General features: G+C 41.8%; 1 protein-coding gene across 1 annotated transcript in view; it reads right to left on the reverse strand.

Annotated features, from left to right (window-relative positions):
- Nucleotides 1-1,751: 1,751 nt before the first annotated feature.
- LOC100564542 (sodium/potassium-transporting ATPase subunit alpha-1) overlaps nucleotides 1,752-12,827 on the reverse strand; it is a 42,779-nt gene continuing 31,703 nt past the window's right edge. Inside the window, exons 10-23 of the mRNA XM_008119744.3 lie at nucleotides 12,007-12,116; nucleotides 10,369-10,503; nucleotides 10,018-10,210; nucleotides 9,480-9,655; nucleotides 8,362-8,498; nucleotides 7,879-8,029; nucleotides 7,214-7,382; nucleotides 6,742-6,896; nucleotides 5,035-5,158; nucleotides 4,578-4,723; nucleotides 4,325-4,455; nucleotides 3,031-3,132; nucleotides 2,714-2,805; nucleotides 1,752-2,038 (exon numbers count right to left, since the gene is read on the reverse strand). Coding sequence (XP_008117951.2) covers nucleotides 2,010-2,038; nucleotides 2,714-2,805; nucleotides 3,031-3,132; nucleotides 4,325-4,455; nucleotides 4,578-4,723; nucleotides 5,035-5,158; nucleotides 6,742-6,896; nucleotides 7,214-7,382; nucleotides 7,879-8,029; nucleotides 8,362-8,498; nucleotides 9,480-9,655; nucleotides 10,018-10,210; nucleotides 10,369-10,503; nucleotides 12,007-12,116 — 1,850 coding nt within the window. The 3' untranslated portion in view covers nucleotides 1,752-2,009. The remainder of the gene's footprint in view (nucleotides 2,039-2,713; nucleotides 2,806-3,030; nucleotides 3,133-4,324; nucleotides 4,456-4,577; nucleotides 4,724-5,034; nucleotides 5,159-6,741; nucleotides 6,897-7,213; nucleotides 7,383-7,878; nucleotides 8,030-8,361; nucleotides 8,499-9,479; nucleotides 9,656-10,017; nucleotides 10,211-10,368; nucleotides 10,504-12,006; nucleotides 12,117-12,827) is intronic.

A 12,827-nucleotide genomic window follows, 5' to 3' on the forward strand; every position in this document is an offset into this window, starting at 1 on the left:
TAGGGACTACAAAAAAAATCCAAGCAGTGAACTACTTAAGTTTTCTGGAGCAGGCCTTCTTAATTTCTTTCCACTCATGATCCTCCCTCTAACCAAGTTTTGATGCGACCCCAGGTTCATAGATATAAAAATCAAACATTAAATAAATGCTGATTTTCCACAGAAGCATTTTCTGCAGAGTCCACTTAACTTTAAACATTGTTGTTGCTAGCAGATTTGTTTAAAGAGGTGGCATTCAGAACCCTTTCACTGTTACCAGATTTTGTGACCCCAACATTGAGTTAAGGGGACCCCCATTTGGGGTTAGAACTCACAGAAAGGTCTCTACAGAATAGAAACAATCTCCCTTTATATGGTGGAAAGAATTAATCTTCTGTTATACATGCGCACACCCCAATCCTCACCTTCTGGGCATTTTCTGAATTCTGTATGGAACAACAGAACTAGGAAGAGCTCAAGATTAATGAATTTAATCAACTGCAGATTGATGATGAAGTAATAGTCTTTAAACTGAACAGCAACTATAGCCAGGCTAAGAAATAGTCTCAAAGCAGCAACTGAGGCAGAAAGGTCTGGGCGCCAGGAGTACATGTTTTCTTATGTCTTCTGTGATGCTTCTGTTGTTCTTCCCCAAAGGTAGAAGTGGTGTCTGGTGTGCTTCCAGGAAGGCTGTGTTTGCTGTGGCCTTGCAACCACTTCTCACACTGGATGCAGCCGACATTAGGTAATTTTAAATGGTGACTTGAGCATCTACATTTTTTGGTATCTACAGGGGCTTGCTGAAACCAAACTCAGAGATACAAAGGGTCCATTGTTCCTTGTGTTTAGGTTCAAATGCTCAACATCCAAATTCACTTATTTAAGACTAATTAAGACTATTGTGCCAGTTATATGTTCCTAGGGCGTGTTTGATCTCACCTCAGGCAGATTCCTTGAATAAATCCTATTTCCACTACTGTAATCTCTCTTCATGGCACCTTCATTCAGAAGCTTCAATGAGTCCAAAACCCTGTGCCCGGAGTGCTGCCTGAAGATCATACAACTCTTGCTCAAACAGCTTCAATGGCTATTTGTCTGGCTTCTGGGCTCAATTCCAAGCTCTGGCTATGTCATATACACCCTACACAGCTTTGATCCAGATTTTCTGAAAGAACCTTTCTGAAAGAACCTGTATGAACCTTCCCAGGCGTCAAAATTCTCAGGAAATAGCTTTCTCTTCATTTCACAACAGTCCTCGGTAAGCACATGTGAGAAGATCTTCTCAGGGACTGCTCCCAAGCAGTGAAATCCTTTTCCACAGGAGATGAAGTTGGAACCTCTCTGCTTTCCTTTCACTAGCAGCTTTGTCTTGTTGTAACTATCTTATTTACCATATTGGGAGAAAATTGGGATTAAGAAGGCTAAATAGGCATAGTTGGGACCTCAGAGTCATGTCACAACACTACCTTTTCATTCTGTATAGCTATTTTATTTTCAAACCAGTAGTGAGCTCAGATAGATAGGTACTTATTAGTATAGACAAGGAATACACAATCAACTGTGCAGATCTGAACCCAGGACTTTGGCTGAGACCCTAATTTTGTTATACCTCCTTGTCCTCCTACTGGCCATAGACAGTCAAAGTATTAGGACAGAATCCTGATCTCCATAGAGGAACTCACCTTCCCAACTCTAATAAAGTGCTCTCCATAGCAGAGTCCATCCACGGACACTCACAACAGCACCCAAGTGATTGCACACTAGGTCATAAATTCCTCTTATAATCCATCTTTATTTGTAAAAGTCCAGATATAAAATCTTGTTTTTTTTCTTTGGAAAAAAAACAAACAAACAAAAAGGCACATTTAAAACTATTCCTACCCTGGACTACATAAATCAAACACTCCCTTCCTCTCCACTGTCTGCTTTCCATCTGCTTCTGCCCGGTAAGGCCTCCATCTTCCTGCGTTCCAAAAGTTCACATCAGAGAAGAGTCCAGGAAGTGCAACCAAGGCTGTTCCCGCAGTACTTTAGTAGTAGGTTTCCTTTTCTACCCAGCCTACAAGGGCAAGGGGGGTAGGGGTGGGGGAGAAAAAGAAGGCATACGTCAAACTACAAGTCAGCTGTATGAAGATTTTTAATGACTGCACAGTAAATGCTGGAGAATATGCCAACACTCCTGCAGCCAGTGGGCCCAAGGGCAGCACACAGATTTTGGTTCTCATGAGTTTCCCAAAGAAAGACTACACACAATATATTTCTCCACTAATGTTTTATCATCTGTGTATTCTGATTATATTTAGTTGTCTGTTTGCTTTATATTATATAGTATTGCTGTTTGCATTCTATCGGAGGGAAAACTAAAACTGTATTGCAGTTTTATGTATTTACTGTTCTTTCTCCTGTGTATTTATGCATATATATTTTAGGCTGTATGCCTTTGGCTGGGCTAGCCTTCCAACCTTGATTTTATGGTGTCCCCAGCAGCAACATGCTGATGTGTAGGCATACAATGTTGTAGCCTCTCACTGTTTAACAGGCTACCTCTGGCATTTTTTTGAGTTGTTCGCCATATTATATAAGAGGCATCATATTACTAAGCCACTGCATATAATGGGACATGGGTTTTGGCATCCATACCTCAGTGGATACCAAAGGTCCATTGTGTGTGTATACACACATACCTACACACGTTACAATCCCCATGAATGTTGTGCCACATCAGGCTCCTTACCTCCAGGGCTGCGTCTGATAATAAGTTTTCGTACTTCATCATAGACAAAGATGAGGAGAGAGTAAGGGAAGGCACAGAACCACCATGTTGGTCTGCAAGGTAAGAAATCCAGTTGTTGTACACAATGGTATAAATGGAAACTAAAGAGGGTCTCTAAAAGTAAACACTATCAATGCACAATTTAAACTGTTATTGGTAATGACCCATTCAAGGAATTAAGAGTGATAAAAATTACACCAGATTGGTCACAGCAGAAGTGGTAAGGTTTAGCTAATTAGTTTAAAGAAAACCAAGGGTCAATGGGATTCATGACTTACTTGAGAGGATACATCCTCAAGGCAACATCCATGCCAGGGCAGTAAGAGAGGAAGGCAGCCAAAGCAGTCTCTTCAAAGAGACCAAATATCAGAATCTTGTTTCTGGAGAGACAAATGAAAGAAAGTCAGCACAGGAGGAGACAATTATTTCTTTACATCTAGTCTGCATGACATGAGGAACAGGGACTAGATGTAGCCCACACAAGGAATTGGTGTGGCCTGCAGAAGCATGAAGCAGCAAAAGGACAGCACCATCACCATCCTTAGCTCCATTCTCCTGGCGCAACAAGGCTTCCTCCCATCTCCCCGTCCCCTTGCTGCTTCACCTCCAGAAAGAGAAGGAAAGAGTGGGGAGCCAGCTGGAGGGTCTGGGCCAAGATCCTACCAGAGAGATAAACACAGAGAGAAGCCAGATATGGAGTCCAGGTCCTCCAGTTTGCTTCCCTCTCTCTATGAAGAGAAAGAATGGGGTTATAAGAAGAAGCCCCGTGTTCCATGAGCAATGGAGAACCATTGCTGCCTCCAGAAAGAAAAAGATAAAGGCTGGCAGCAGCACTAGCTCAGACAAAGAACTTGCGTGCATCAGCTGTGGCGCCAAAGGTGCAGGGTTAAGGAGGCTTTCCAAGGACTGGCCATAACGGTTCCTTCCTGCTCTCTCAGCCACAGCTTCTGATTCTCTTTATTTTAAATAAACCCACAAAAAATTGGAAATAACACCCGAAGCTGGTGAGACTACTGTACCAACTTCAAATGAGGTTGCCAGGACACCCCTGCCTTTTCCCACCCTGGTTTGTGAAAGGATGGGAGGGAGGGAGGCAAAGGAGGAGGGAGAGAAGAATTCAGAAATCTGTAATTGTAAACACGGAAGTCACCATAGTGTTGTGGTTTAAACTTGGACTATTGTGGTTTAAACTTGGCTCTGAATCCACTAGCTGACCTTGATTAAGCCACTCTCTCAACCTCAAACGAAGACAAAGGCAAATTCCCTATGAATAGATCTTGTCAAGGAAACTCTGCGAGTAATCATTCATTATACCTTCATACAGAACTTGAGGTAGTAAAAACCCATCTGCAGCCCCAAGAACTTTAGCCTATTTAATTTTAGCCCCTTACTACTGCCAGGTTGTGCAGGCTTGCTTGACATGTAAACTAGTATCAACTACTAAACTTCCTGATATTTTGACCTGCTTTTTCCAGGTTTCTGTTTCACATTGAATTTAATGTCATCTTGAATTTTGAACCTGTCTGGGTTCCATTGAGGAGAGGAAGAAAAGGTTACAAGTTGGTTACTCACTTCATTCCTTGCTGGAAGACTGAGTTTCTTCTGGTCTTACAAATAATCAGGTCTGCCCACTGCACCACCACAATGCTGACAAAGAAGGACGTGTGGCAAGTGAACTCCACAATTTTCCTTTGCTCATATGTCTGATGGATCAAAAGATAGGAGGGGGTTGTTTAGAATTCTTGCTTCTTCTGTCCACCATGGGACAGAAAACAACCAGGAATCTGGCTAATATGGCAAGCTTTGAGGCTGCTGGAGCACTCACCCATTGCTGTCCATAGCTGTCTTCTACATCGTTAATCCATCGGTCATCCCATGACACTCTAATTCCTAACAATGATGATGGCAAGAAACCATTCTCCGCAAGGATCACAAAATAGGTGAAGAAGCCTCCCAATGCTTGGATCATACCTGTATAGAAGGGCAAAAGCTTTAGTTAGGAACAGTGAGCAGAAGATAGAATAGTCTGTCAATAAAGTACATCGAGGCAGACAGAAACACTATTCACACAACTCTTGAATATGCAATGGTTTCATGTCCAAAAGGCTGGAAAAATTACTTTTGTGAATATAACTAAGAATCCCACAGAGGGATGGGGTTCTAAGACTTTCGTCCAAAAGAATCCCCTTTTCTGATTATATCCTTGAACCAATTGTTCATTGTAATAGAACACCTGCATCCTACCATCAAAGAGAGAGTACTGGTCCTGAGGGAGGACTTACCAATTTGGCCGTAGGCCGTGCTTATCAACCTTTCATTCACCAGTTTGTCTGTCTTGGGGTTTCTGGGCTGTCTCTTCATGATGTCACTTTCTGCTTGTTCATATGCCAGAGAGATTGCAGGAACCTTTACAGTGCAAGGGGGAAGAGAGCAAAAAAGGTGAGCTGATGGAGAATTGGATACCAATCCATAGTTTGCACAAGCCTTTACTGTTTAGATTGTTGAGGGAGAGGAATGCAATGCTACGAGACATACATTCATCCTGCATGAGTGTCGTAAAATAGATCAGAGGTGTCAAACTCATTTTCATCAAGGGCCACATCAACCTTATGGTCACCTGCAAAGGGCCGTTAAATCAATGGAGAGAGAATCCATGGATAGAGGGCCAACTATGCATTTCTTTACATAGTGGTTGACACTCTTTAGTTTTTACCCAGTTCAAGTCCCCAGATTTTACTGAACAACAAGTCTCAGCAGTTTTTATTATCAGCAGACTAGGGATTATAGGAACTGCAGTCCAACAGCACTTGTGGCTCTGAGTTTGGGGAAAGGTTAAACAACCTTTTAAAGTACCTCGCGAAGGCTGATCTGGCCGGGGTGGTCCATGCCTTGGTCACCTCCAGACTGGACTACTGTAATGCGCTCTACGTGGGGCTGCCCTTGAAAACAGCTCGGAAGTTCCAACTGGTCCAACGAGCGGCAGCCAGGAAGTTAACTGGGGCCCCTTACAGAGAGAGGTCAACCCTCCTGTTCAAGGAGCTCCACTGGCTGCCATTTATTTTCCGAGCCCAATTTAAGGTGCAGGTGCTTACCTACAAAGCCCTGAACGGTTTGGGACCATTCTACCTCCGTGACCGCATCTTTGTCTACGAACCAACGCGTTCACTTCAGTCATCTGGAGAGGCCCTGCTCGTGATCCCGCCTGCCTCGCAAGCGCGGTTGGTGGGGACACGAGACAGGGCCTTCTCTGTGGTGGCCCCCCCGACTCTGGAACACCCTCCCCAAGGATCTCAGACAGGCCCCTACTTTGGCAGTCTTCAGAAAGAACTTGAAGACCTGGCTGTTCCAATGTGCCTTCCCAGATTAATAGGAAATCTCCAATACCAAGTCCCATAAGCACTTTATTAGAATTAAGATCGCATATCGCACTCTATACTTGCCCTATAAGCCTTATATATCACCTGTCACATCAGCACTTTTAATCTTGTACCAATTACTCTGGCCCGGCCCAGTTCTATTGTGTTTTAGCGTATTGTTATTGCTTGTTGTTTATACTGTTTTAATTATTTTTAATTTGCTTTTTGTTTTGTATTGTTATATTGTGTGTTGAGGCCTTGGCCTTTGTAAGCCGCATCAAGTCCTTCGGGAGATGCTAGCGGGGTACAAATAAAGTTTAATAATAATAATAATAATAATAATAATAATAATAAAGTCAGATATATCCACAAATCTTCTATCTGAATTCAAATCCCACTATTCTGACTAAACAGAACAAACAGCAGCCTTTCAGATATTATTGTATCGCAATTCCTCTCAGCACTAGTCCATGATGTCTAATGATGAGGAATACAGGAGTTATAACCCATCATCTGGAGGGCCACATAAACTGTCATGGCAGGCTGTCATGAAATAGATGTTACCAGGCATGGTGAATGAGGTTTTTAATAACTGAAAAAAAAACAGAGAGCTTGTAAAGGGATTTTACTAACCATGTCAGTGCCCAGATCAATGCACAAGATAGTCACTGTCCCAAGTGGCAGGGGGATGTTGGCAATGATGAAGATGAGGAAAGGTGTGATCTCAGGGATGTTACTGGTCAAAGTGTAAGCAATCGATTTCTTCAGGTTATCAAAAATCAGACGGCCTGAAAAAAAGGAACCCTAATTTCAGTATCACCAACAAAAATATATGAAATATACCTGCAATTCTAACATACATCCCATTTTTAGAGATGCTTATATAGGAAGTATATCTTAGAACTCAAATACAGTGCTTTGTTGATTCTGTAGCCAACAATCAGGTCCAAGGAAGATTTGCCTATGTATATGCTTCATCGAAACAGACACAAAGAGGAAGTTGCCAACCACCTGGAATTTGACATGGAAAAGAAGGCACAAAATAGAAGCAGTCTGTTCTGTTGTAAGTCAACAATTCTGGCCCTTCCGAGGATAAAGAACTTACCTTCTTCAACCCCTGTAACAATAGAAGCAAAGTTGTCATCCAGCAGAATCATGTCAGCTGCTTGTTTGGAGACATCTGACCCAGCAATACCCATAGCAACACCAATATCTGCCTTCTTCAAAGCAGGGGAATCGTTCACACCGTCACCTGTAACAGCTACAATAGCACCCTGGAAGGAAGAGAGGAAGGACAAAGGGAGGAGATTTAGTTCCTGGGCTAGTTTCCATGAGTTATCAAAAGCACATGTCATCCCATCTGCCACTGCTAGCTTCAATCCTGCTCTCATTATTTGGACAACTTCCATGAATTTTGACATGTGGCAATGCCTTTGCTTGGTCTCAGAGCAGCTGGAGTGAACTGATAAGTTAGATCAAGCCCTATTGGGAAATCAATGCAGACAACAACAGTGGCAAGACAACCCAAGTTGCCCAAGCACCACACATTTCCCGTGGGTACAAAATACAGGGACACAGAGGTTGGCTCAACACCAACAGATATTCCCAACATTAACAGCTATTTGGAACTATAGATCAAGACTGCCTTAGGAGCTATGGCTTCTCCTTCACAATATATATTTAAGCAGAGGCTAGACACCCTTTTTTGCAAATAATGGACGGCTTCTGTATGAAACTAAAGGCCCCGTGCTGAAGAACTGCTTGGCTTACCTGTCGCTGACAGCCTTCCACGATGATCAGCTTCTGCTGGGGAGACGTTCTGGCAAAGACAATTTCTGTATGGTGAGTCAAAATGTCATCTAGTTGCTCACTGGTCATGTCCTTTAAGTCAGAGCCATGTATCACACAAGCCTTGGCATCCCTGAAAGTTCAAATACATCATGTAGTACATTCCAGAATGTTGCCTCTCCACTTGCCCCAAAGTACCACCGGCCAAAACTTTCCCCTACTTCCAGACTTTCTGCATGAATGGGATCTTGGTGGGAAATGCTTCACTTGAGAAAAATAGGGCCAAATGAATATAGTAAGTACAAAATGAGATAAGCAAAACCATAATTCATACAACTCTGATTCCTAATACTGTTTGCTAATTTTCTTCACACCTTGCTGTTGAATTCTAGAATATAGAGAATAACTAAATGGCAACCCTATGCCTTCTCCGGACATACTCATGTTCTTCCATCTGCTTAATACCTGGGGTTGACCTGGCTGACAGGAATATTGAGGCGAAGAGCAATATCTTCTACTGTCTCATTTCCTTCAGAGATGATACCAACTCCCTTGGCAATCGCTTTAGCAGTGATAGGGTGGTCTCCTGTCACCATAATAACCTGTAAGGTAACAGAAAGCAACATCAGTCAACAGCAGCAGATGCTAAGTGGGAAGACTAGGACACAAAGTCCTTCTCATGTTAAAGAACCAGATATGCCAGTGCAAGATTGGCTGATAGAAGATATATGAATTAGCTGAAATGGACAAATTGACAATGCTGATTAAGGAGAAATCCTTGACCAAATTAAAGAAAGACTGGAACATAATTACTTTTATACAGCAAAAATGGGCATGATCTTCAATTATTAATGTTTTGAATGTTATTAAAGGTAGAAAGGGAGAAATAAAGTAGGGACAAACAAACAAGAAGTTAAAATCAAGTGGCAACAAGCAGGAGGCTTATAGAATAGTTTAGTAGGGGTTTGTTCAGAATGCATTAAGATTGTATGTTGTAGATAAAGATGTATCCGTTATTTTTGTAGGTCTGAATAAAAATCATTTATAAAGAGGCTCTTCTCATGTTAATAATCTATTCCCAAATGCCTGCTGGAATAGAACAAGTTTCTCTTCTTCCAACAACAACACAGCAAGGAAGGAACCTCCTGATCTTTAGGGAAGGGAGGGACTGTCTGGGAACAGTAATGGAGAAGGCTCTTTACTCCATTTTCCCCAAATATACCTATTAAAGTGGTAGAGAAGGTAGAAGTGCTTCCCCTAAGATCTCAATATTGAAACAGGTGTATACTGGAAGATGTGGCTCTTCAAATAGTCTGGACTTCAGCCATTTTTGCTTACTTGAATCCTAATGGTTGTTTTCCAGGAAGTTTCACTGAATCAATGAGATGAGCAACAGGATCCAGCAAAAGAGGCTAATGTTGGTGTGGGAATATTCAAGGAACACCAGGAGCAACTGACGGCTCATTTTTGCAATGGGTCAAAATATCAGAACGGAGCTACTTCTTTACATAATTTGAGCTATGTTTAGAAAAGAACAAGTAGGCTTTAACTACTGAAGAAATTGTGTAAATGAGCAGTTTTACCTTTATTCCTGCACTTCTGCATTTGCCAACAGCATCAGGCACAGCAGCACGGGGAGGGTCAATCATAGAAATCAGTCCAACAAAACAGAGGTTATCTACTGGGAAATTCACATCATCTGTGTCAAACTGGAAACCTTCAGGGAACTGCTCATCTGGCAGGGCCAGGTGGCAAAAGCCTGCAAGAAAACCAAATCAAACAGTTTCACATGCCAGCGTACAATGAGGTAGCAGGTACTCAGCAGTCCTAATGTGATCAGTTTTGCCCACTCCATTGACGGCACTTGGTATCTTGAAGTCAATGAACATTATTATTTAGCAGCCAAATCTAGACACTTGTAAGGATTATAAGATTACAATTGGGCCTTGCCAATATTTTGCTTAAAGAGACTGGCCGCTGACAGCTACAAAACTGTCCACTCACTTGTCCAGTTAACCTAAACATTTGCAAACACCCCATATGGTTTCTTGACTTTACCAATGCAAGAAAGCCGATCTACCACTGAAAGGCAAAACTAGATCTTGCAGGAGTTGACCTTACCCAAGACTCTCTCCCCAAGTCCTCCTAATTCAAGGTAGGCATTCTGAAATGCATCCTTGGCCTCTTCATCCAGGGGTTGCTCTTTCCCATGGACCAGGATAGTGCTGCAGCGGTCCAAGATCCTCTCTGGGGCTCCTTTCATCACAAGCAGGTATCGTGATTCTGAGGGGTTTGCATTATTGTGGATTGACAGCTGCATTTTGATAAGAGAAAAAAACAGCAATTTTCACTGGACTTGGAATGCCCCAAACCTCAGGCACAAAACTACTTAATCAAATGTAAGACTACCTTATTCCTCAGAGATGTGCTTACTAGCACCTACTGTTTATGTGAAACATGGCAGCTTCTTACTTGATATTTGTTGGTAGAGTTGAATGGAATCTCCACCACCTTGGGATTTTTCTCTCTCAGCTCCTTGACAGACCCACAGCAGAGTTCAATGCATTTGAGGAGTGCAGATTCGGAAGCATCGCCTGCAACCAACCTCTAGCAGATGAAACACAGTAACTCTTAGTGAATATCTAAAGATCAGACCCATTTGCCATCTTATACATTGCACCCCATCAAGGCTTCTCATAAATAAAGAGAAACCAGCTGAGTGAATAAAAGGCTTATGATTTAAATATAAGCATTTATCTTATGTGAAATTGTCCCTGAAAAAAAGCAATGTTAAAACACCTAGGAACAGACTGAGCCTACAAGTGATCTGTGCTTTCAGTCTGAAAATGCTTCCAGTATGGCTTTCTTGTAAGGACATTGAATTTGTTCTGCTGACAAAAAATCAACTAAACTTCATGTAGTTCACTCATCATGGGCTTGATAAACTTTCTAGCTAGCTGCCTCCTTAGGATAAGCGATTCATCAAGCACCTTTCAAACTACATATACATGGCCAATGAGCCGTGGTCAACTCAGTGGGCACAGGTTCTGCACAAATGAAACTGGGGGTGATTTTATGGTTGGAATAAACATATACATTTGGAGAGGTTAATACTATACTTATTTGAATATAATTAGCATCTCAACTTTGAAGGTGTGTATTAACAAAAATGATTTGTTGTTGAATGTAATGCATCCAGGTTGGGAACCGAGACAGGTACCATGCAAGGCTGGTGAAGAGGTGCAGTTTCCCCTTGCTTGTCGGCTATTCTGCTATTTGCCCCCCTGATGGGAGGGCCAATGGTGGAGGTAGGGTCATTGCCTGTTTTGGAAGGGCTGACAGGCCCTTAAGTCATGCTCCTTCACCAGCTTCATGCAATTCCTCACAGGGCTTCTAACTAACCTAATTCACAAGTACTTCAAGACCTCATTTTTGAAGGTCTCATGAATGAGATAGTAAAGAACCATGCCTAACAGAGAGGCGCAGCTTCAGCCTGACAGAGGACCATGGGTGGTTTACACACACAATACTAATGCACCCTTGAATCGAATATGCAACTTAATTTTGGCTATGTAATTTAGCCAAAAAAGGTGTGCATTAGACTCGAGTAAATATGGTACCATGTTTTGCTTGTAGCATCAACGTAAGTCTTCATCCATTTGCTTTTCTATTAAGACGGCTCTCTTAACCCCAACTCCAAAGACTATCAAAATTATTTTGAATAAAGAAGGGATGCTATTTGGTCTTCCAAGACTGGAGATATATCTATGTTATCCTCTGCCACTCAGAATCCTGCTATTCCTCACAATTTCTCTTCTTTGGGACTTCTCACTTTTACCAAGAAGTGGGGTTGGCAAATAGGTTTATGGGCAGAAGACACACACACATTTTACTTTCCAAGATTGTTAAATAATTACATAACTAAACAATTTTGAGTAAAATTAAACTCAGTTTTTAGTTTTAAAAATCCCCCCCCAAGGAAGATGAGGTCCCTTAAAACAACTTTGCAAGTTGTCTTTGGCCCATTCCTAGCCTTAACTAAGGGAAGGAAATAGCAGACAAACAAGCAAGCAGCAAGAACAACTACTCAGACAAGGAACTGACACTTACTTTGAGGATGGGAACATTTTCTTGATTAGCCTGAAACACTGCCCGGTTGCAGAGTCCTGCAATCCTGGCTAAAGCAGTCCAAGTAGGAGACGTCTTATCAAAAGAAGCACCTTGGAGGATGAAGCAAGAGAGACGGCCCTATTTAGATCCATTCTTAGAACCAATCAGATTCACCCACGTATCTGCACTTCCTCTTATCTGACATTAAACATGAATTCACACCTATCAAAGCTGTGAAAGATTTTCTTCTGGATAATTGCTAGTTGTTGTTTTTTCAAAGAAACTGTGGCTACCGCTTGTGTCCCAGTATCTGCTGTGACACTCCAAGAGCTTCTGCCCCATTTACACACACTCAGTATGCAAAGAGCCTTCTCTGTCATCCTTGCAATATGGTAATGTTACAAATAAATGATTGGTCTCCACCATGCATTTCACCAAAAACTGACTCTTGCTCTTATAGGTTGGCTCCCACAAATATCACATTGTAGGAATCCACTCTATTCCTACCCAACTTCAGCAATACCACAGATTAACAAAAGAATTGAAAGATCTATTTGATAGTAGTTGGAAACCATTTATTAGCTTCATGTATAAAAGCAATGGTGAATTTAAGTCACCAAAAGTCCAAGGAAGTTGAGCAATTAATAAACATAACAATTATATGTAGTGGACCAAATTAGAATAATGTACAGGTAACAAAATTGACAGTGCTGTATTTTTATAATGCTATGTGAGTAATGGAAGGGTGTGGGGGTATAGATCTGGGAACAGAAGGTGTGATAAAACAATTCTGTTATGTATTAAATGTTTTTAACTGTTAA

The sequence above is a fragment of the Anolis carolinensis genome, chromosome 2 (genome assembly GCF_035594765.1).
Source record: "Anolis carolinensis isolate JA03-04 chromosome 2, rAnoCar3.1.pri, whole genome shotgun sequence".
Taxonomy (NCBI): domain Eukaryota; kingdom Metazoa; phylum Chordata; class Lepidosauria; order Squamata; family Dactyloidae; genus Anolis; species Anolis carolinensis.